General features: G+C 44.5%; 2 protein-coding genes and 2 long non-coding RNA genes across 4 annotated transcripts in view; 2 read left to right on the top strand and 2 right to left on the bottom strand.

Moving 5' to 3' along the window:
- Nucleotides 1-17,334, top strand: part of LOC120910202 (gastrula zinc finger protein XlCGF26.1-like) — a 1,148,070-nt gene extending 1,130,736 nt beyond the window's left edge. The window contains exon 3 of the mRNA XM_040322083.1: nucleotides 15,395-17,334. Within this exon, the coding sequence (XP_040178017.1) occupies nucleotides 15,395-17,151 (1,757 nt within the window). The 3' untranslated portion in view covers nucleotides 17,152-17,334. The remainder of the gene's footprint in view (nucleotides 1-15,394) is intronic.
- On the bottom strand, nucleotides 4,976-7,802 carry LOC120910157 (gastrula zinc finger protein XlCGF17.1-like). Its single transcript, XM_040322038.1, has 4 exons — nucleotides 7,765-7,802; nucleotides 7,482-7,679; nucleotides 7,252-7,396; nucleotides 4,976-6,386 (listed from the first exon to the last, which is right to left on the bottom strand). Exons 3-4 carry the CDS (start codon nucleotides 7,313-7,315, stop codon nucleotides 5,359-5,361), a joined length of 1,092 nt encoding a protein of 363 aa, XP_040177972.1. The 5' UTR covers nucleotides 7,316-7,396; nucleotides 7,482-7,679; nucleotides 7,765-7,802; the 3' UTR covers nucleotides 4,976-5,358.
- On the bottom strand, nucleotides 8,062-9,259 carry LOC120910252. The gene is made up of 3 exons (XR_005741456.1): nucleotides 9,218-9,259; nucleotides 8,189-8,346; nucleotides 8,062-8,102 (listed from the first exon to the last, which is right to left on the bottom strand). It is a non-coding gene; the product is annotated as an uncharacterized LOC120910252 (long non-coding RNA).
- Nucleotides 11,822-12,915, top strand: LOC120910230. Its single transcript, XR_005741432.1, has 3 exons — nucleotides 11,822-11,971; nucleotides 12,340-12,787; nucleotides 12,874-12,915. It is a non-coding gene; the product is annotated as an uncharacterized LOC120910230 (long non-coding RNA).
- Nucleotides 17,335-19,753: the final 2,419 nt, after the last annotated feature.

The raw sequence follows: 19,753 nt of genomic DNA, 5'->3' as shown, positions 1-19,753 counted from the left end.
CCTCACCTCTCCGGTCAGGTCTGTGTTTTTTTAATAGAGATAAGAGTGATGCCATGTGACCTCCCAGAATCCTCCTCACCTCTCCGGTCAGGTCTGTGTTTTATTAATAGAGATATGAGTGATGTCATGTGACCTCCCAGAATCCTCCTCACCTCTCCGGTCAGGTCTGTGTTTTATTAATAGAGATAAGAGTGATGCCATGTGACCTCCCAGAATCCCCCTTACCTCTCCTGTCAGCAGATAAAAGATCTCCAGGGTGAGGTCCAATATCCTCTCAGTTATTTGAGCGTTATCGTTGTCCATCCTTGATACAATGGTCATGTGATCTGCACAGGAATCTTCTCTCTGTTAGCGAATAAGGAGTTGAAAATTATCTGGACTGTACTAGTATGAATAATATCTGTACAATGTTCTTCTACCATGGCACCTCAGACTGCTTCTTATACTATATAATAGATATATGTGAATCTCACTGAAAGAAAAACAGAAACTCCAGAAAACAGTTGGATAAATGGTTCTATATATTTAGGATGTATCCGGTCTATAAACCAGAGGCTCTGGATGGACAGTTGGATAAATGGCTCTATATTGAAGACTCCACCAAGCTCATGTCCTCCATATTTTATATGGATCATCATCTGCTGGAGATAAAAGACACCACAGTGACTGTGGAGGAAGAGGACGGACACGAGGGGGGGTTACTGGGTGTAAATAAGATCTTATTACCTTCTCTTCTGCCAGTTCCAGCAATGTCTTCTTTCTATTTCCTCCCGACTCACCTCTCACCTGGAACTTTATATGTGACATCACTTCCTGTCTCTGCGTTCCACAGACAACAAATGAAATCACACCTTGTGGAGAGTAAAAAAAATGCAGCTTACCCTTGTTTTTCAGTGTTGCTTCTTGGTTGTTGCTTCTTGGTTCGTGGATTAGGTTTGTTTCACTTATTTTGTGAAAACTCAGACAATGGAGACATTCCATGAAAATAATTTGATTGTGGTTTAACCAGTTAAGGACCAGGCCTATTTTTCACACTCGGTGTTTAAAAGTTAAAATGTTTTTTTTTTGCTAGAAAATTACTTAGAACCCCCAAACATTGTATAATTTTTTTAGAGAATAAAATGGCGATTGTTGCAATACTTTCTGTGTTTTTTTGAGATTCGGCACTGGGTCGATTTAACTGACAATTGCGTGGTCGTGCGACGTGGCTCCCAAACAAAATTGGCGTCATTTTCTCCCCACAAATAGAGCTTTCTTTTGGTGGCATTTGATCACCTCTGTTAATTTTTTTGAAATGTTTGTTTTTATTTTTTGCGCTATAAACAAAAATAGAGCGACAATTTTGAAAAAAAAACAATATTTTTTACTTTTTGCTGTAATAAATATCCCCAAAAATATATTAAAAAAAATGTTTTCTTCAGTTTAGGCCGATACGTATTCTTCTACATATTTTTGGTTAAAAAAAAAAAAAAAAACGCAATAAGCGTTTATTGATTGGTTTGCGCAAAAGTTATATTTCTACAAAATAGGGGATAGTTTTATGGCATTTTTATTAATATTTTTTTTTTTTTACTAGCAATGGCGGCGATCAGCGATTTTTATTGTGACTGCGACATTATGGCGGACACATCAGATACTTTTGACACTATTTTGGGACCATTGTCATTTTTACAGTGATCAGTGGTTTCCTAGGGAGTGATTACTACTTGGGGGAGGGGGGGTGTGGCTTGGCGTGTGACGTCACTGATCGTCGTTCCCTATGACAGGGAACAAACGATCAGTGACACTCACACTAGGAAGAACGGGGAAAGGTTTGTTTACACTTACCTCTCCCCATTCTTCAGCTCTGTGACCCGATCGTGGGACACCGGCGGCGATTGTGTCCGCGGGTCCCGGAACCCTAATAACAAGGAACTAGAAGTCCCTCCTGGATCCATTGCATGTTTCTATGAACTGGTTCTCTGGATATAAAGAGACCAACCTATTATCATTACCAGGCAAAATCTGCTCACAACTACCTGCAGTGGATTGGATAGTTTTGCTAAGTAGATATGTACCGTATTTATCGGCATATACCGCGCACTATTTTGCCCTGAAAATCAGGGCAAAATCGTGGGTGCGCGATATACGCCGATACCCGCTTTCCCGCCACGAGTTTGAATACTGCGCCGGCATATACCGAGCGCAGTACACTCGTGAATCTTCGGGCAGTCTCGGCGCCTCTCGCACTGACGTCCTGAGCGTACAGGACGTCAGCGAGACAGTTGCCGAGCCTGCCCGAAGATTCACGAGTGTACTGCGCTCGGTATAAATGCCGGCGCAGTATTCAAACTCGTGGCGGGAAACGAGCCGGGAGGACGCGAGGACGCCGCAGAAGGACGCCGGACCCGCCGAAAAGGACACCCGACCCGCCGAAGAGGACACCCGACCCGCCAAAGACGGACGCCGGACCCGCCGAAGAGGACACCCGAAGCCGCAGAAGGACGCCGGACCCGACGAGGCCGCCGATGGACGCCGCGCAAGACACCAAAACTGTAAGTACAAAAAAACAAAAAAACTTTTTTTCCACAGGATTGGGGGCCACTTTAGCGGTGCGCGGTATACGCGGGAGCGCGTTATACCACGATAAATACGGTATATATGAGTTTTGCCTTAGCCAAACTCATCTTTGGTTTACATAGAATTAAGAGTTTGTCGGTTATTTGTTATAAGCTTCCTGTTTCTGTGAAGACATAGGCTATAGTATGTCTTTATCTATAGGCAACATCTGTTTCTTTTCTACATAGACTTTTTATCTTATGGCCTGAGGTTAGGCCGAAGTCCCAGAATACATTTCCTGTTCTAACTGTAACATAAGTCATTGAGATGAAAACAGGAACCTGCATTATCAGGGTGGAAGCAGATGTTTGCTAGAGACATCGTGTGTCTTTTTCTGATAACATATAGGAAGTCCCTCCTAGCCCCCACTTTATCGTCTTTACAACTGCATAAATACTGTGCTCAATACACCAGACAACTTTTTCCATGTGTTTTCAATGGGTGTCTCTCAGATCTGAACAGGTCACTGACAGTATTCCTGCATTACCTAAGAGTACCCCTGGGTGGTTATATTATCTGTTCTTCTTCACACCTCAGCATAACAGATTATAGAGGATTGATCTCCTTCCCAATGCTGTCTGCCTAGATCCAATGCCAACCTGATTTTGAAAAGACAACAGTGTTTCACCAGTCGTGCCATTACCCTTATTTCTCGGGCATTCCTCCTGATCATAAGTGAAAGGTGGACCTCCCTCAATGGCCACTAATATAAGGTGGCCCTTCTTCACTGATCATCAATGTAAGGGGGCCTTCTGCACTCACCACCTATGTAAGAGTGACCTTTTTTCACTAACTCCAAAGGTAAGGGGGCCCTTCTCCTCTGACCACCAATGTAAGGGAATCCTTGCACTGGAACAATCACTTTGATAAAGACAGGACCAATCAAATGACACTGACATGCTGCCTGCTAGATCTAGCTCCAACCTCATTTGGTAAAGACAACAGTGTGGCACCAGTGGTGCATCTCCCCTCATTTCTCAGGTAGGCCCTGATCATCAATGAAGGGTGGACCTTCCTCAATGACCATTAATATAAGGCGGGCCCTTCTTTACTTTTCACCCATGTAAGGGGGCCCTTTTTCCACTAACTCCAAAAGTAAGAGACCCTTCTCCACTGACCACCAATCTAAGAGAATCCTTACATTGGAAAAATCAGTTTGACAATGATGAAACCTGTGAAACAACATTGACCTACTCAGTAAGCCACTGATGATGACGATGACCTGAGCCAATTATTGTGACCATGGAGGAGGAGAACCAAGATGGCAGCCAGGGGAATATTCTATGTGGCCTTTGAATTGAATCCATATATCCTTTGAACATCAACTGACACATAATCAAAACTAGACTTTCTGGGCTCTCTGGAGCTAAACCTTCTGGACTCTTTGGAACAGGACCTTCTGAAATCTATGGAGCTGGACCTATTGGACTCTTTGGAACGGGACCTTCTGGACTCTTTGGAGCTAAAACTTCCGGACTCTTTGGAGCTGAAACTTCCGGACTCTTTGGAGCTGAAACTTCCGGACTCTTTGGAGCTGAAACTTCCGGACTCTTGCCAGCTGGACCTTCTGGACTCTTGCGAACTGGAATTTAATTTATTAAAAGGCACTCGAGAACAGAATGTTGTAAAGATTTCTTGTTTATTTTAGCAAATAAGAATAACTGATTAATACATGATGCATGAATCTAATCAAATCTTGTATAAGGAAAGTAAAATTTATTTCAGATTTATTAACAATTTCTTATTAGCTAGAATGATAAAGTAAAGAAAAAAAAAAAGGAATAATTTACAGCAACAGATAGTAACTTGTGTTACATTAATGAGAGGGAGGCCAATAAGTTCTTACCCTCACCATGATCTCGATGTGCTAGGGATCTGAAATTTCACAGGTTTATAGGTGAATATCTTCAAAATATGCATGCCAATTAGTAGGCCGTGGTGAGTTATAGTTAGAGCTAAGAGTAATGGAGTAAGTGTCATGCCGGACAAAGTTGCATACCGAGCAGTGATTTGGTTCCTCCATCTTCAAGGGAAATCCATACCTTCGGGTCTGGTATGAATTGGGGGGACCCCACGCCGTTTTCTCCCTGTTTTGTTTTTTTAATGCCTGCCCTTCGGGTCTGGTATGGATTTGGGGGAGGGGCTGCACACAGTTTCTCCCTGTTTTTTTTTAATGCCGGCCCTTCGGGTCTGGTAAAGAGTGGGGGGACCCCATGCTGTTTTTTATTTTCTTTTTATTTAATGCTGGTGCTTCGGGTCTGGTGTGGATTGGGGGGGACCCCACACAGTTTTTTTTTCTTTTAATGCCGGGCCTTTGGGTCTGGTATGGATTTGGGAGGGGGGGGGGGGAGGCTGTTTTATTTTTAATGCCGGCCCTTTGGGTCTGGTATGGATTGGGGGGAGACCCTACGCCATTTTTTTTTTAATGCCAGCCCTTTGGGTCTGGTAAGAATTGGGGGAGCCTATGCCATTTTTTCTGTTTTTCTTTTAATGCCGGCCCTTCGGGTCTGGTATGGATTTTGAAGAGAACCCACACTCCTAAATGTAAAAATAAAATAGCCCCCCCCCCACAATTAATACCAGTACCAAAGAGCCTGGTATAGATCTAGGGTGGAGTCACCCATGCCGTATCTATGATTTTTCTTTTTACGCCGGTAATTGTTTTTGTTACATTTAGCTGACAGCTGATGACTCATCTGCAAATGGACAGCCACTTTTCCCTGTAAAACATTTCCCGCACCCTGAAAATGACAAAGGACGCTAGCTTGTATGAATTTTCTGGTGCTTCAGAAGCTTTGCTTTCTCTGTGAAACCTTTCCCGCACTCTGAACATGAGAAAGGCTGCTCCCCGGTGTGAATTCTCTGGTGTTTAACGAGATCTCCCCTCTGAATAAAAGATTTAGCACAATCTGAACACGAGTAAGGACGCTCACCCGTATGAATTTTCTGGTGTCTAACCAGTGCATTTCTAAGAGTGAAACTTTTCCCGCACACAGAACATGAGTAAGGGCGCTCGCCCGTGTGACTTCTTTTGTGTTTGCGAAGGTCTCCTTTCAGAATGAAACTTTTCCCACATTCTGTGCAGGAATAAGGACGTTCGCCTGTGTGACTTCTCTGGTGTTTACGAAGGTCGGTTGTCTGAATAAAACATTTCCCGCACTCAGGACACGAATAAGGACGCTCGCCCGTGTGACTTCTCTGGTGCGTGAGAAGTGTTTTTTTCTCACTGAAAGATTTCCCACACTCTGAACATGAGTAAGGGCGCTCTCCTGTGTGGGTTCTCTGGTGTATAAGAAGTTTGCCTTTCTCGATGAAACATTTCCCGCACTCGGAACAGGAGAACGGGCGCTCGCCCGTGTGACTTCTCTGGTGCGTAAGAAAGTGTCCTTTCTGAATGAAACATTTCCCGCACTCTGAACATGAAAAGCGACGCCCACTCTTGTGATTTCTCTCATGTCGAAGAAGTGATTTGTTTTCGGCGAATGATTTCCCACACACTGAACAGGACAATGAACTCTCTCCCGCATGAACGCTTTCTTGGCTTGAAGAAGATTCCTTGGAATTAGATGGATCTTTTGATGTATTTTTATGGTGTTTATCTGGTTTAACAGTATGTGATTTATCAGAAGATTCCTCAGGATTAGAGGATTTCATTGATCTTTCCAAAGGGCGAGGTCTGTGAGGTACTTTACTTCGATTTACTTCTGGAGGATGCTGTCTGTTACCTTTTGTTTCTCCATTATAATCGGGAGATAAAAGTCCAGAGGAATTTCGGGCATAGTTTCCATCTGTTAGAAAAGAGTTTTGAAATAAAAAGTATAATTATTCTTCATGCCTTTTATTCAGGAGTCATATCTGTTGTCCTAGCTCTAATTTTGCGATTAGACAGTGGATGGAGATGGACAATTCACAATGTGGACGGGACAGTATGGCCTCTTTTGTTTGGAACGTGACGTTATATTGAGGAATGGAGATGGACCTTTCATATGGTGTACAGTATCTCCTCCTCATTTGTTGGGAACATGACATCATATTGAGGAATGGAGATGGACCTTTCATATGGCCTTCTCCATGTCTGTCCACCTGCAAGGTGATTAATGTGGCCAGTCTCTGGGTGGAGACCAAACCTGATTTAAGCCAGCCAAGCCTGCAATCTCAGTATCTCCTCATTTGTTGGGAACATGACGTTATATTGAGGAATGGAGATGGACCCTTTATATGGAACATTTAGCTGTGGAGAAGATACATCGATGATGTTGTTATGGTCATCCTCTAAGTCTCCTCAATTTTTTCCTTACTGAACGCATTTGTTGGGAATATGACGTTATAATAAGGAATAGAGATAGACCTTTCATATGGTGTACAGTATCTCCTCCTCATTTGTTGGGAACATGACGTTATATTGAGGAATGGAGATGACCTTTCATATGGTGTACAGTATCTCCTCCTCATTTGTTGGGAACATAACGTTATATTGAGGAATGGAGATGGACCTTTCATACGGTTTACATGATCTCCACCTCGTTTGCAGGGGACATGACATTATTGTTATTAAGAGTCTTATATGAATTTTGAGAAGGGGCCCCAGAATTTTTTTTTTTTTTAAAGGTCATGTGGTTTGAAAAGTTTTTGAATTTAGTGTTTATTACTTACTTGTGTCTATATATAGAGAAGATTCCTCCTGTTTTCTTTTCACTATCATCTCCTCCTCCTCCATAGACTGCTGATCTCCACTCACCAACCTCTCTTCTTCTTCCTCCTTAACCTCAACTTTTAGGTATTTCAGCTCTTCATCATCCTAAACCCCAAAGATGACAGAATACATTTGTAAAGAGCAACAAGAGATAACATAAAGGAATGTCAACTCATAGCTTAATATCTACCTGATCATGGTAAAAGATGGTGTGATCTTCCCGTGAGGAATACAGAGGACTGGGACATTTCTCTGCTGGTTTTGTGTTTCTAAGTGACTCCTTTATGACATCCTTGTGTCCTCCTGAAAACTCATCGATAGAACCATATTCTTCATCATCATTTAACTCTTCTTTAACAACAATATTATAATCTCCGAGATTTCCACTCTGGATAATATAATAAGACAATGATTTACCAAACAAGCTTGTATAGACATCATAACTACCAGTGATTGTTACTGTACTCATTTACCTGATGATGGTGAGGGATGGTGTGACCTTCCTGTGTGGAATCCCAGGAATACAGAGGATGGTGACATCTCTCTGCTGGGTTCCCATTACTGGATCCATCTGTAGGAAACACACACACTGACTGAATACATTGTTTCTATGTGTTTATCAGATGATGGGGGATCTAGGTGGAGCCTCCGTACTGCTCTCTCCTTTACAATAAAGTCTCCTCTTACCCGGTGATGTGAGGGGCGGCTGATTCTCCATCATGACGTCCTTGTAGAGATCCTTGTGTCCTTCTAAATACTCCCACTCCTCCATGGAGAAATAGACAGTGACATCCTGACACCTTATAGGAACCTGACACACACAATGATACAGTCACCATCCAGACACATCCCTTGTATGTTACTGGATAATGTCCCAGAATTCCCGGCACCGCTCACCTCTCCTGCCAGCAGATCAATGATCTTGTTGGTGACTTCTGGAATCTTCTTTGCTTTGCTCTGAAGAGTCAAACAGTGAGGTGGAGGCAATGTGATGGTTGATGTACCATGAAGACAGCTGCTGGGTGTTAATGACTCATCCGTTACTTTTTATTATCCTGAGAGTGGGAAAAAAAGAAAAAAAAATTGACTACAGACTTCACAGAATCCTCCTCACCTCTGATGTCATGCCATGTGATGTCCCAGAATCCTCCTCACTTCCTGCTGGTCTACACAGGACCTTTCCGTAGGTCTATATTTAGGATGTACTGTATCCGGATTATAAACCAGAGGCTCTGGATGAACAGTTGGATAAATGGTTCTATATTTAGAATGTATTTGGTCTATAAACCAGAGGCTCTGGATGGACAGTTGGATAAATGGTTCTATATTTAGGATGCATCCAGTCTATAAACCAGAGGCTCTGGGTAGACAGTTGGATAAATGGTTCTATATTTATGATGTATCTGGTCTATAAACCAGAGGCTCTGGATGGACAGTTGGATACATGGCTCTATATTTAGGATGTATCTGGTCTATAAACCAGAGGCTCTGGATGGACAGTTGGATACATGGCTCTATATTTAGGATGCATCCGGTCTATAAACCAGAGGCTCTGGATGGACAGTTGGATAAATGATTCTATATTTAGGATGCATCCAGTCTATAAACCAGAGGCTCTGGGTAGACAGTTGGATAAATGGTTCTATATTTATGATGTATCTGGTCTATAAACCAGAGGCTCTGGATGGACAGTTGGATACATGGCTCTATATTTAGGATGCATCCGGTCTATAAACCAGAGGCTCTGGGTGGACAGTTGGATAAATGGTTCTATAATTAGGACTTTTCCAAGCTCATATTACAGTGTTATCTATAATTATAGGTATTATTATCAGCTGGAGATAAAAGACGTCACAGTGACTATGGAGGAAGAGGACGGACATGACGGGGGTTACTGGATGTAAATAGAAAATAAGATCTTATTACCTCCTCTGCTGCCAGTTCCAGAAATGTCTTCTCTCTCCTTCCTCCTGACTCACCTCTCACCCGGAAATTCTCATTTATATGTGACATCACTTCCTGGTTGTACTTTACATCACTTCCTGTCCGTGGCTCCTATCACTTCCCATCTCTGCGTTCCATTGACAATTACGTAGAATCACCTCCTTGTGAAGGATATAAAACCTGTATTCGGCTATGGTTTTCAATACTTTGAAACTACGTCGTGGGGCGTTCTTCAACTGTGTTGCAGATATTACACCTGCGTTAAAACCCAAACAAACAAAAAAAAAACCATATCATTAAATATATATATATATATATATATATATATATATATATATATATATATATATATATATATATATAAACATATATATATATAAACATATTAATATAGTTATGTTTTAAAAAAAAAAAAAGAAAAAAGAAAATTGAAAATGTAACTACAACATTATCAACAATATAAAATAATGTTATGTATATGATACTAGATAGTTCAAGGAGACTTTTTTATTTTTTTTTTCTGTTTTGGCTTTTGGATTAATAAATATATTTAATAGTGTATTTTAAAGAACTAAATGTTCTTTTAACAAAAACATGAACAATACAGTAAAATATAACGTGGTAGCCAGGTGTAACCAGATGTTCCTTGGGTTCTTGATCTTCAGACAGCACAACCAACTTTACTTTCCCTCATTCGATGTCTTATCAGAACTGAGGACATTGTCAGAAGTTGGTCTTTGAGTTATTGCTCTGCTGTATCTCCAGGGCATCTGCAGTTACCACTTATTTGAAGGCCTCCTGCTTTCTACCAGTTCAAGATCTCTTATCCTTTCATACTGGAGATGGTTTTACGAAGGCTGGGTCAGTTTGGATGGTTAAAGTATATCTGAAGCCAAAACATTTTTTCTCAAGTTTTGGAAAGCGAGGGAGGTTTAAAACTCAAGGTTTGCCATTAGGGAGGGATGAGCTTGGGTTTGGACTGAACCCAGAAGGAATCTGTCTCTCCCACCCACTGCTGCCCAGACAACTGAGGCCAGGGAATTCCCCACTACACAGCTTTGTGAATGCTTGTGATACAATTGACCACATGGGCCATAGTGGTCGGGAGTGACAGCTTCCCTTCTGGGTTTGGTCCAAACCCAAGTTCGGACCAAACCTGAGCTTGTCCCTACTTATTTCCCATTGAGCCTACAGTATAGGAAGTGAAGGGATGTCTCCCTATTGAGATTCAACAAAAAGTGATTAGGGATAGGACTGAACCCGGAAGTAAGTTGTCACTCCCCGCCACTAAGACTAGAGTGGCCAGAGTCCTAGGGATCGAACAGGATGCTCAGGGTGCTCTGGAGTCACAGGGACTCTCAAGGTGCTCAGGAGTCATAAAGATCACACAGTATGCTCACAGTGCTCTGAAATCACAGGGGTCAAACAAGATGCTCAGAGTGCTCTGGAATCACAGGGGTCACACAGGATGTTCATGGTGCTCTGGAATCACACAGGATGCTCTGGAATCACAGGGGTCACACACGATGCTCAGGGTGCTCTGGAATCACAGGGGTCACACAGGATGCTCATGGTGCTCTGGAATCACACAGGATGCTCAGGGTGTTCTGGAATCACAGGGGTCACACAAGTTGCTCAAGGCACTCTGAAATCACAGGGGTTACACAAGATGCTCAGGGTGCTCTGGAATCACAGGGGACACACAAGATGCTCAGGTTGCTCTGGAGTCGCAGGGTCACACAGGATGCTCAGGGTGCCCTGGAGTCATAGGCAATCACAGTCACTGGCATGACACGAGGACTGGAGGCTGGCATGAAGGACGTAGTTAACATGAGGATACAGATGAGTGCAGTAGCAGGAGGTGACTTGGCTGAAGCACAGACATGTATTGCTTGAACACTGAGCCCCTCATTGTTTTGTAACTTAAAGTGACACTAAAGGTTACCTTTCAAAAACAAAAAACAAACATGTCATACTTACCTCCACTGTGCAGCTCGTTTTGCACAGAGTGGCCCCAATCCTGGTCTTCTGGAGTCCCTCGGCTCCTCCCCACAAGAAATAACCCCCTTCGTGGGAGCTCTCTCCCATGGGGGTTAGTTGTTGCTGGCGCGCTCCCGTGATACAGCCTGCGGCCATACCGGCCGACTGTATCACTCGGCCCCGCCCCCGGCGCGCCGCGTCATTAATTTTATTGACAGCAGCGGGAGCCAATGGCTGCACTGCTATCAATAAACCAGTGAATGAGCCGAGAAGCCAGCGCGTTCAGGGCGCGGGACTTTCGAGAGGGTCAGGTAGGTAAATGGGGGCTCGGGGGGGCCGCTAATTCTCGGATGTTTTTTCACCTTAATGCATAGAATGCATTAAGGTGAAAAAACATTTACTTTTACAACCCCTTTAAGCCTTAATGGCCTTGCCTGTTAAATGCGGAACATAAGCATTTTCTAACACATTAGAATGCATTAAAAATGTGCAAAAACACTTTTAAAAGTCTACGTAAGTGCTAATACATACAATAACATTAAAGAATGGTCCTAGAAACAGCTGTCTATACTGAAAAACAACGTAAGCTGCAGGCTTTATAATCTCCACAAGGAGGCAATCTCACTTATCGCCAGTGGAACGCATAGACAGGAAGTGATAATAGAAAGAAACAGGAAGTGATGTAACATGCAGACAGGAAGTTCCAGGTGAGAGGTAAATAGAGAAAAGACAAAGCTGGAACTGACAGCAGAAAAGGTAATAAAATGTATAGCTTTATAGATGAGATACATCGTAAATATAGAGCCATTTATGCAACTGTTCATCCAGAGCCTCTGGTTTATAGACCAGATACATCCTAAATATAGAACCATTTATCCAACTGTCCATCCAGAGCCTCTGGTTTATAGACCGGATACATCCTAAATATAGAACCATTTATCCAACTGTCCATCCAGAGCCTCTGGTTTATAGACCGGATACATCCTAAATATAGAACCATTTATCCAACTGTCCATCCAGAGCCTCTGGTTTATAGAGCGGATACATCCTAAATATAGAACCATTTATCCAACTGTCCATCCAGAGCCTCTGGTTTATAGTTTATGTTTATTATCCTTCCACAGAGAAGAGAGTCCTGTATAGATCTCATGACCACCTAAATGGATCACATGACCCCATCAGTAAGTATGGACAAGAGCCAAAGTCACATGACTGAGAGGATATTAGACCTCACCCTTGAGATCATCTGCCTACTGACTGGAGAGGTGAGGAGGATTCTGGGAGGGTCTCTTGGCATTACTCTGGCCTCTGTAACTAAACCCCAGACTGGATCTGAGAGTTGGGGAGGATTCTGATAAAACTGTAGAGGTTTTTTTTTGTTTTTGTTTTTTCCTTTCTTAGGATTATAAAGTAGTGAAGAAAATTTCTGGTGAGCCATTAACACCCAGCAGCTGTCTTCAGAAGATGTCACCAATCACGTTGCCTCCACCCCACTGCCTGACAACCGAGGTAACCGGTGCTAAGAAAATTCTAAAAGTCATCAACAAGATGATGGAGCTGCTGACAGGAGAGGTGAGTGGTGCCGGGAATTCTGGGACATTATCCAGTAACAGGCAAGGGATGTGTCTGGATGGTGACTGTATCATTGTGTGTGTCAGGTTCCTATAAGGTGTCAGGATGTCACTGTCTATTTCTCCATGGAGGAGTGGGAGTATTTAGAAGGACACAAGGATCTCTACAAGGACGTTATGATGGACAATCAGCCGCCCCTCGCATCACCGGGTAAGAGGAGACTTTATCTAATAAATGCATATGAAAGGTCCATCTCCATTCCTCAATTTAACGTCATGTTCCCAACAAATGAGGAAGAGATACTGTACACCAGGGGTGCCCAACCTTTTGAAGAGCGAGGGCCACTTAAGCACCTTGGTAACCAGTCGTGAGCCACAATGAGTGAAGCGGACGCATGACAGTTCCTGGCTACTCTATAGGCCCTCCAATCTGCCCAGATGGAAGGGGACAAATGTTTTTCAAGTTTGGAGGTAGATGGGAGTAAAACGGACATCTGTCGCTCTGTAGAGGTGAATTTAGGGTCCCATTTGGCCGGGCTGATCGTGTGAAAAGGGCCCAAGAATGCTTTCACACAGATGTGCTGCGGTTTACCCAGCTGTGTCTATCCTGAGGGTTAGCTGAACTTTTCCATAGACTCCGCCTGTGGCAAAAGCTGGCGCTGTAGAGGAAGCATGGGCTTATGTGGCTCTGCTCCACAGCCACTTTCTTCCTCTACCACCAGCTTCATATCACAACACTGATGCTGTGGTATGGCAGGTCGGCAACCTGTGATCTTTGCATGCCAACCCGCCATTCCAGAGCAGGAGGTTGCGGGCCACATCAGAGGGCTCCGCGGGCCACTGGTTGGCCACCCCTGCTGTACACCATATGAAAGGTCCATCTCCATTCCTCAATATAACGTCATGAATCTGCAGTAATGTTTCATGCCCTGTCTGTTCCCAACAAATGAGGAGGAGATACTGTAGTTTGGTGTTGCAATTGCTCCCAATTCTTTGCCAGGGTTCTTTGAAACAGTTGAGTACTCTAACTACGTACACGTATATGACTTCTGCATGTAAAAGCATGAAAAGTACCTGTAACGGCACCCCGAGTATGAAAGGGGTTAAAGCCGTTTGGGACATTCCATTCCCGAACACAAAGGCAGCTACCGAATACTCCAATCAGCCGAACAAGAAACCCATAAGAATAATTCTCCCCCAAGTACAAGACGAGGCTCTGTATTGAGGGTCAAGCAGGAATCAGACTCTTTTCATTAGAACCAGAATACAAGTATTATATACAGTAGAAGAGGAGGTGCATACCTCCTGCTCATATTACTCTGAAAATACACCTGTGACCAGAAACCTAATTAACATGAGCTAACTAAATAATCCCTTTAAGCAGCCTGGTCATTGTTATGATAAATCAGGATTTCACTACAGGTCAGACTTGTTGTCACCGAGCTTCACACAGTAGATGATACATTATCATAAGTTTAAACACAGGACGCATTCTCACAATAGCAGGAGCTCCAGCAGGAGTCGGCCCGTCTCCTACATTGTACAGAGGCCAATGTGATCGGCTCTCTCAATTAACATGTTGAGTTCCGAATCAAACAAACCAAGAATAGTCTTTACATATATCCTGGGAGATATTGTGGATAAATATTACTGTCCCATTTTACATAATCCAAGATATATTTTCTCAGTCACCTTGTGTCAGGATAGCACAGGGTGACTTAGTACGAGTTGCATGGGGAGCTGAAAGAAGGGTTTCCCAACCTTTCCAACACGGGATTCTGGGTTCCACGGGCCCTTCAGTCACAGACAGTTTATTAGAACAAGAATACACGTCTTATATACAGTAGAAGAGGAGGTTCCCCCCTCCTGCTCATATTACTCTAACAATACACCTGTAACCAGAAACATTAATTAACATGAGCTAATTAACTAATCCCTTTAAGCAGCCGGTGTGACTCTCTAACTACAATACACATTATTAACACACAACTCCTTCATACAATTGCCGGGTCAATTAGTGTAACAACACCCTGAGTATAAAAGGGGCTAAAGTCGTTTAGGACATTCCATTCCCGAACACAAAGGCAGCTACCGAACACTCCAACCAGTCGAACAAGAAACCCATAAGAATAATTCTCCCCCCCAAGTACGAGATGAGGCTCTGTATTGAGGGTCAAGCAGGAATCAGACTCGTTATTAGAACCAGAATACAAGTCTTATATACAGTAGAAGAGGAAGTGCATTACTCTGAAAATACACCTGTGACTAGAAACCTAATTAACATGAGCTAATTAACTAATCCCTTTAGGCAGCCTGGTCATTGTTATGATATATTAACATGTTGACTTCAGAATCAAACAAACCAAGAATGGTCTTTACATATATCCTGGGACATATTGTGGATAAATATTACTGTCCCATTTTTCGTAATCCAAGATATATTTTCTGTCACCCTGGGCCAGGATGGCACAGGGTGACTTAGAGATAAGAGGTGCATGGGGAGCTGAAACAAGGGGTTTCCCAACCTTTCCAACAAGGGATTCTGGGTTCCACGGGCATTCCCGTCACAGTACCCATAACATTCGTTTTTTAAATTGCTTTTCAACAGATGGACATGATGCTCAGAACGAGAATACTTCTGAGGGACAATCTATCCTATCTCCAGATAATGATGAAGAAGATAATGATGAAGGAGATAATGATAAAGAAGATAATGACATCACACAACCTTCTCCAGAAGTAAATCCCATTACTCATAATACCCATCACAGAGCTGGTGATAAAAAACGATCAATGGATCCCTCAAAGCCCAAGAAATCTGATAAATCACATTCCATTACTCCAAAAAGACATCTAAAATCTCAGAGTACGGAGAGATCAACAAAGCCATCGAAGTCCAAGGAACCTTCTTCAAGACGTGAAGGGAATCACGCAGGAGAACAATCCTTGTCGTGTTCAGTGTGTGGGATATCCTTCACCGAAAAAAAATACCTTTTTATACACCAAAGAACTCACAAAAGCGAGCGTCCTTTCTCGTGTTCGGAGTGCGGGAAATGTTTCACTTTAAAAGGAAACCTTGTTCGACACAAGAGGCTCCACACGGGTGAGCGACCTTACTCGTGCTCAGAGTGCGGGAAGGGTTTCACCGTTAAAAAATCGCTTGATATACACGAAAGAACTCACACAGGCGAACGTCCCTTTTCGTGTTCGGTGTGCGGGAAACGTTTCAGTGAGAAAAGATGTCTTCAGAGACACGAGAGAAGTCACACGGGCAAGCGCCCCTATTCATGTTCGGTGTGTGGGAAGTGTTTTGCGGATAAAGGAAACCTCCTTCTACACCAGAGAATTCACACAGGGCAGCGTCCTTTTTCATGTTCAGAGTGCGGGAAGTGTTTCACTCAGAAAGGACACTTTCTTTCGCACCAGAGAAATCACACGGGGGAGCGTCCTTTTTCATGTTCAGAGTGCGGGATTAGTTTTGTTCACAAAGGAAGCCTTGTTGCACACCAGAGAAATCACACAGGTGAGCGTCCTTTTCCATGCTCAGAGTGCGGGAAATCTTTCAGTCAAAAAGGAAACCTTACTAAACATCTGAGAAGTCACACGGGTGAGCGCCCTTTTTCATGTTTAGAGTGCGGGTTTTCCTTTACTGCGAAATCCGATCTTATTAATCACCAGAGAAGTCACACGGGTGAGCGTCCTTATTCGTGCTCAGTGTGCGGGAAATGTTTCATTCTGAAAAAGACTCTTCTTCAACACCAGAGAAGTCACTCGGGCGAGCGTCCTTATTCATGTTCAGCGTGCGGGAAATGCTTCACTCACAAAATCAATCTGGTGGAACATCAGAGATGCCACACAGGTGAACGACCTTATTCGTGTCCCGAGTGCGGAAAAAGTTTCACGCACAGAGCAGGCCTTATTTCACACCAGAGAAGCCACACAGGCGAGCGTCCTTATAAATGTTCAGAGTGCGGGAAAAGTTTCACTCACAGGGCAGGCCTTGTATCACACCAGAGAGGTCACACCGGTGAACGTCCTTATTCTTGCTCAGTGTGCGGGAAAAGTTTCCCAGAGAAAGCCAAACTTCTGATACACCACAGATGTCATACGGGGGAGCGTCCTTATCCATGCTCGGTGTGTGGGAAATCTTTCACCCAGAAGGGAGCACTTGGTATACACCAGAAGCTTCACACAGGCGAGCGTCCTCATTCATGTTCGGTGTGCGGTAAAGGCTTCATTATGAAAACTGCGCTTGTTATACACCAGAGAAGTCACACGGGTGAGCGTCCTTTTTCATGCGCGGAGTGCGGGAAAAGTTTTGTTCACAAGGGGGGCCTTGCTCAACACCAGAAAACTCACAAATAGAAGGATGGCTGTTCATTCTGAGAGTTAGTTTGACTGAGTCACTGATGAAGGCTCCAGTGGTGAGATCTGCTTTCTACAATTCCTGGCTCTCTCACCCCCCCAACATTGAGGTGTCCTCATTATTCTTTGTGCATGCTCCTCCATATTAAATAAAAAGTCCAGCAGGGAGGGTCTGAGACTCTTGTAATGGACTCACTGAGTTTGTAGACCCAGGAACCCAAGACTTATAAGCATTCCAGGAAATTATTGCAAACCTACGCGTTTCACATTCTCTTGTGGAGGGAGTTGGGTGGGAATATGGTCTTCTAAACAATAAGTACTGACATGCAGAGCTGCTGTTAGAAACCACAAGGCCCTATACAGCCAACCTGACAGCCCCCCCCCCCCCCAAATAATCACAGTATACTATGCTTTAGGTATGAATGGACACAGTGAGTGATTGGTACCAATCCTGCTGCATGGGCCCCCCTGCTGGCCTGAGCCCGATACAGCAGGACCCCCTTATCTACAGCCCTGCTGCCTGAGACACATACAGCAGTACCACCTTGTCCACAGCCCTGCTGCCTGGTCCCCCTGCTGGCCTAAACCCCGTACAGCAAGACCCCCTTATCCACCGCCCTGCTGCCTGACCCCCTACTGGCCTGAGTCCCATACAGCAGGACCCCCTTATCCACAGCCCTGCTTCCTGGGCCCCCTACTGGCCTAAACCCGTACAGCAAAACCCGTACAGCAAGACCCCCTTATTCACCGCCCTGCTACCTGGGCCCCCTACTGGCCTGAGCCCCATACAGCAGAACCCCCTTATCCACAGCCCTGCTTCCTGGGCCCCCTACTGGCCTAAACCCGTACAGCAAAACCCGTACAGCAAGACCCCCTTATTCACCGCCCTGCTACCTGGGCCCCCTGCAGGCCTAAGCCCCATACGGCAGGACCCCCTTATCCACAGCCCTGCTGCCTGGGCCCCCTACTGGCCTGAGCCCCATAGAGCAGGATTCCCTTATCCACAGCCCTGCTGCCTGGCTCTTACTGGCCTGAGCCCCGTACAGCAGGACCCTCTTATCCACAGCCCTGCTGCCTGGGCCCCCTGCTGGCCTGAACCCTGTACAACAGTACACCCTTATCCACAGCCCAACTGCCTGGGCCCCCTACTGGCCTGAGCCCCATAGAGCAGGACCCCCTTATCCACAGCCCTGCTGGCCTGAGCCCCATACAACAGGACCCCCTTATCCACAGCCCTGCTGGCCTAAGCCTCATACAGCAGAACCCCCTTATCTACAGCCCTGCTGCCTGGGCCCCCTGCTGGCCTGAGCCCGTACAACAGGACCCCTTTATCCACAGCCCTGCTGCCTGGGCCCCCTACTAGCCTGAGCCCTGTACAGCAGGACCCCCTTATCCACAGCCCTTCTGGCCTGAGCCCCATACAACATAACCCCCTTATCCACAGCCCTGCTGCCTGGGCCCCCTGCTAGCCTGAGCCCTGTACAGAAGGACTGGTGTTACCTCCATATCCATGGCCAAGCTGACATGGTCTCACAATCACACATGGTGCCATATAACTAATATATGGGAATACATAGACAACTGTTTTTTTTATTTTTAAGGTTGTTATTGGCTGCTGTATGTAATTGCTTGTGCTTGTTTTACTAAGGTAGCCGACTTTTCATTGGTCCAGTCAATGTACACGTATTATCTTTGATATTGATGTATGTGATACTTCAGTTCTGAAGATTTGATTCAGATTCAAGCTGTGTATTATTATGTAGCAATTGTCCGTTCTGAATTTTGAAAGTAAACAAGAAATCTCCATACTTTACGATATTCTGGTCCTTTTTTTTATTACTGTTGCTCTGTGTCTCACGTTATCTCTGCCAGAACTGCCGGCCAGGAGATCACATCGCCCAAGACGGCATCAAAATAGATCAAAACCAAATCAGCAGTCCAGTGACCATCTGGCAGCAGGAAACACCCCAGACTTGTTGGGTTTTTACCAAAATCCCGACAGTCTACTGAACTACTTGCGTTGAACTGACCTATTTGTGCTCTCGAAGGGTTGGCCAGCCCTACTTTTTCTTTAGAACTCATGTATTTCTTGTCTAGAGTCCCAATCAGTGGCGGCCGCTCCATAAGGGGCACCGCCCCCCTTATTCCATGCACCCAGCCCCTAATCTACATGCGGGGCACTGGACCCATGGACTCCAATGTGTTATTTATTTATTTTTAAGCACACGATTAGAGCCTGAAGCTCTAATTGGCTTCAAAAAAGGGTAGGCTTGGGGCGCAAAGCACTGCTTCCTGAGCCCACCCAGTTGTGTGACCATAGCAAAATAATATTCCCCATTGTCCTCCTGATTCTCCTCCCGGACAATCAGGAAGCGAGACCTGAGACCCGGTTGGGCCCGGTGTCTCAGGACCCCCTTCATGTTGGGCCAGGAGGAAAAGCAAAGGTCCCAGAGTGAGAGAAAGAAAGTTACCGCTCCATGTGGATTGTGTTAGGGTGATCAGTATGGTCTCAGGAGATCAAGGGTGCTGGCAATGCACAAGGCAACAAACGGAAAAAGAAAATATGGACAGCCGCACTCCAAAAAACCTTGATGTTGTCTTT

The sequence above is a fragment of the Rana temporaria genome, chromosome 8 (assembly GCF_905171775.1).
Source record: "Rana temporaria chromosome 8, aRanTem1.1, whole genome shotgun sequence".
Lineage (NCBI taxonomy): Eukaryota > Metazoa > Chordata > Amphibia > Anura > Ranidae > Rana > Rana temporaria.
This window is presented reverse-complemented; position numbering and strand designations above follow the sequence as displayed.

Excerpts from the sequence above, each read along its gene's own strand:
- LOC120910157 (XM_040322038.1), bottom strand. The coding sequence starts at position 7,315 with ATGGAGGAGGAGGAGATGATAGTGAAAAGAAAACAGGAGGAATCTTCT. Across the intron at positions 6,387-7,251 it reads TTCTCTATATATAGACACAA|ATGGAAACTATGCCCGAAAT; the intron begins GTAAGTAATAAA and ends CTTTTCTAACAG.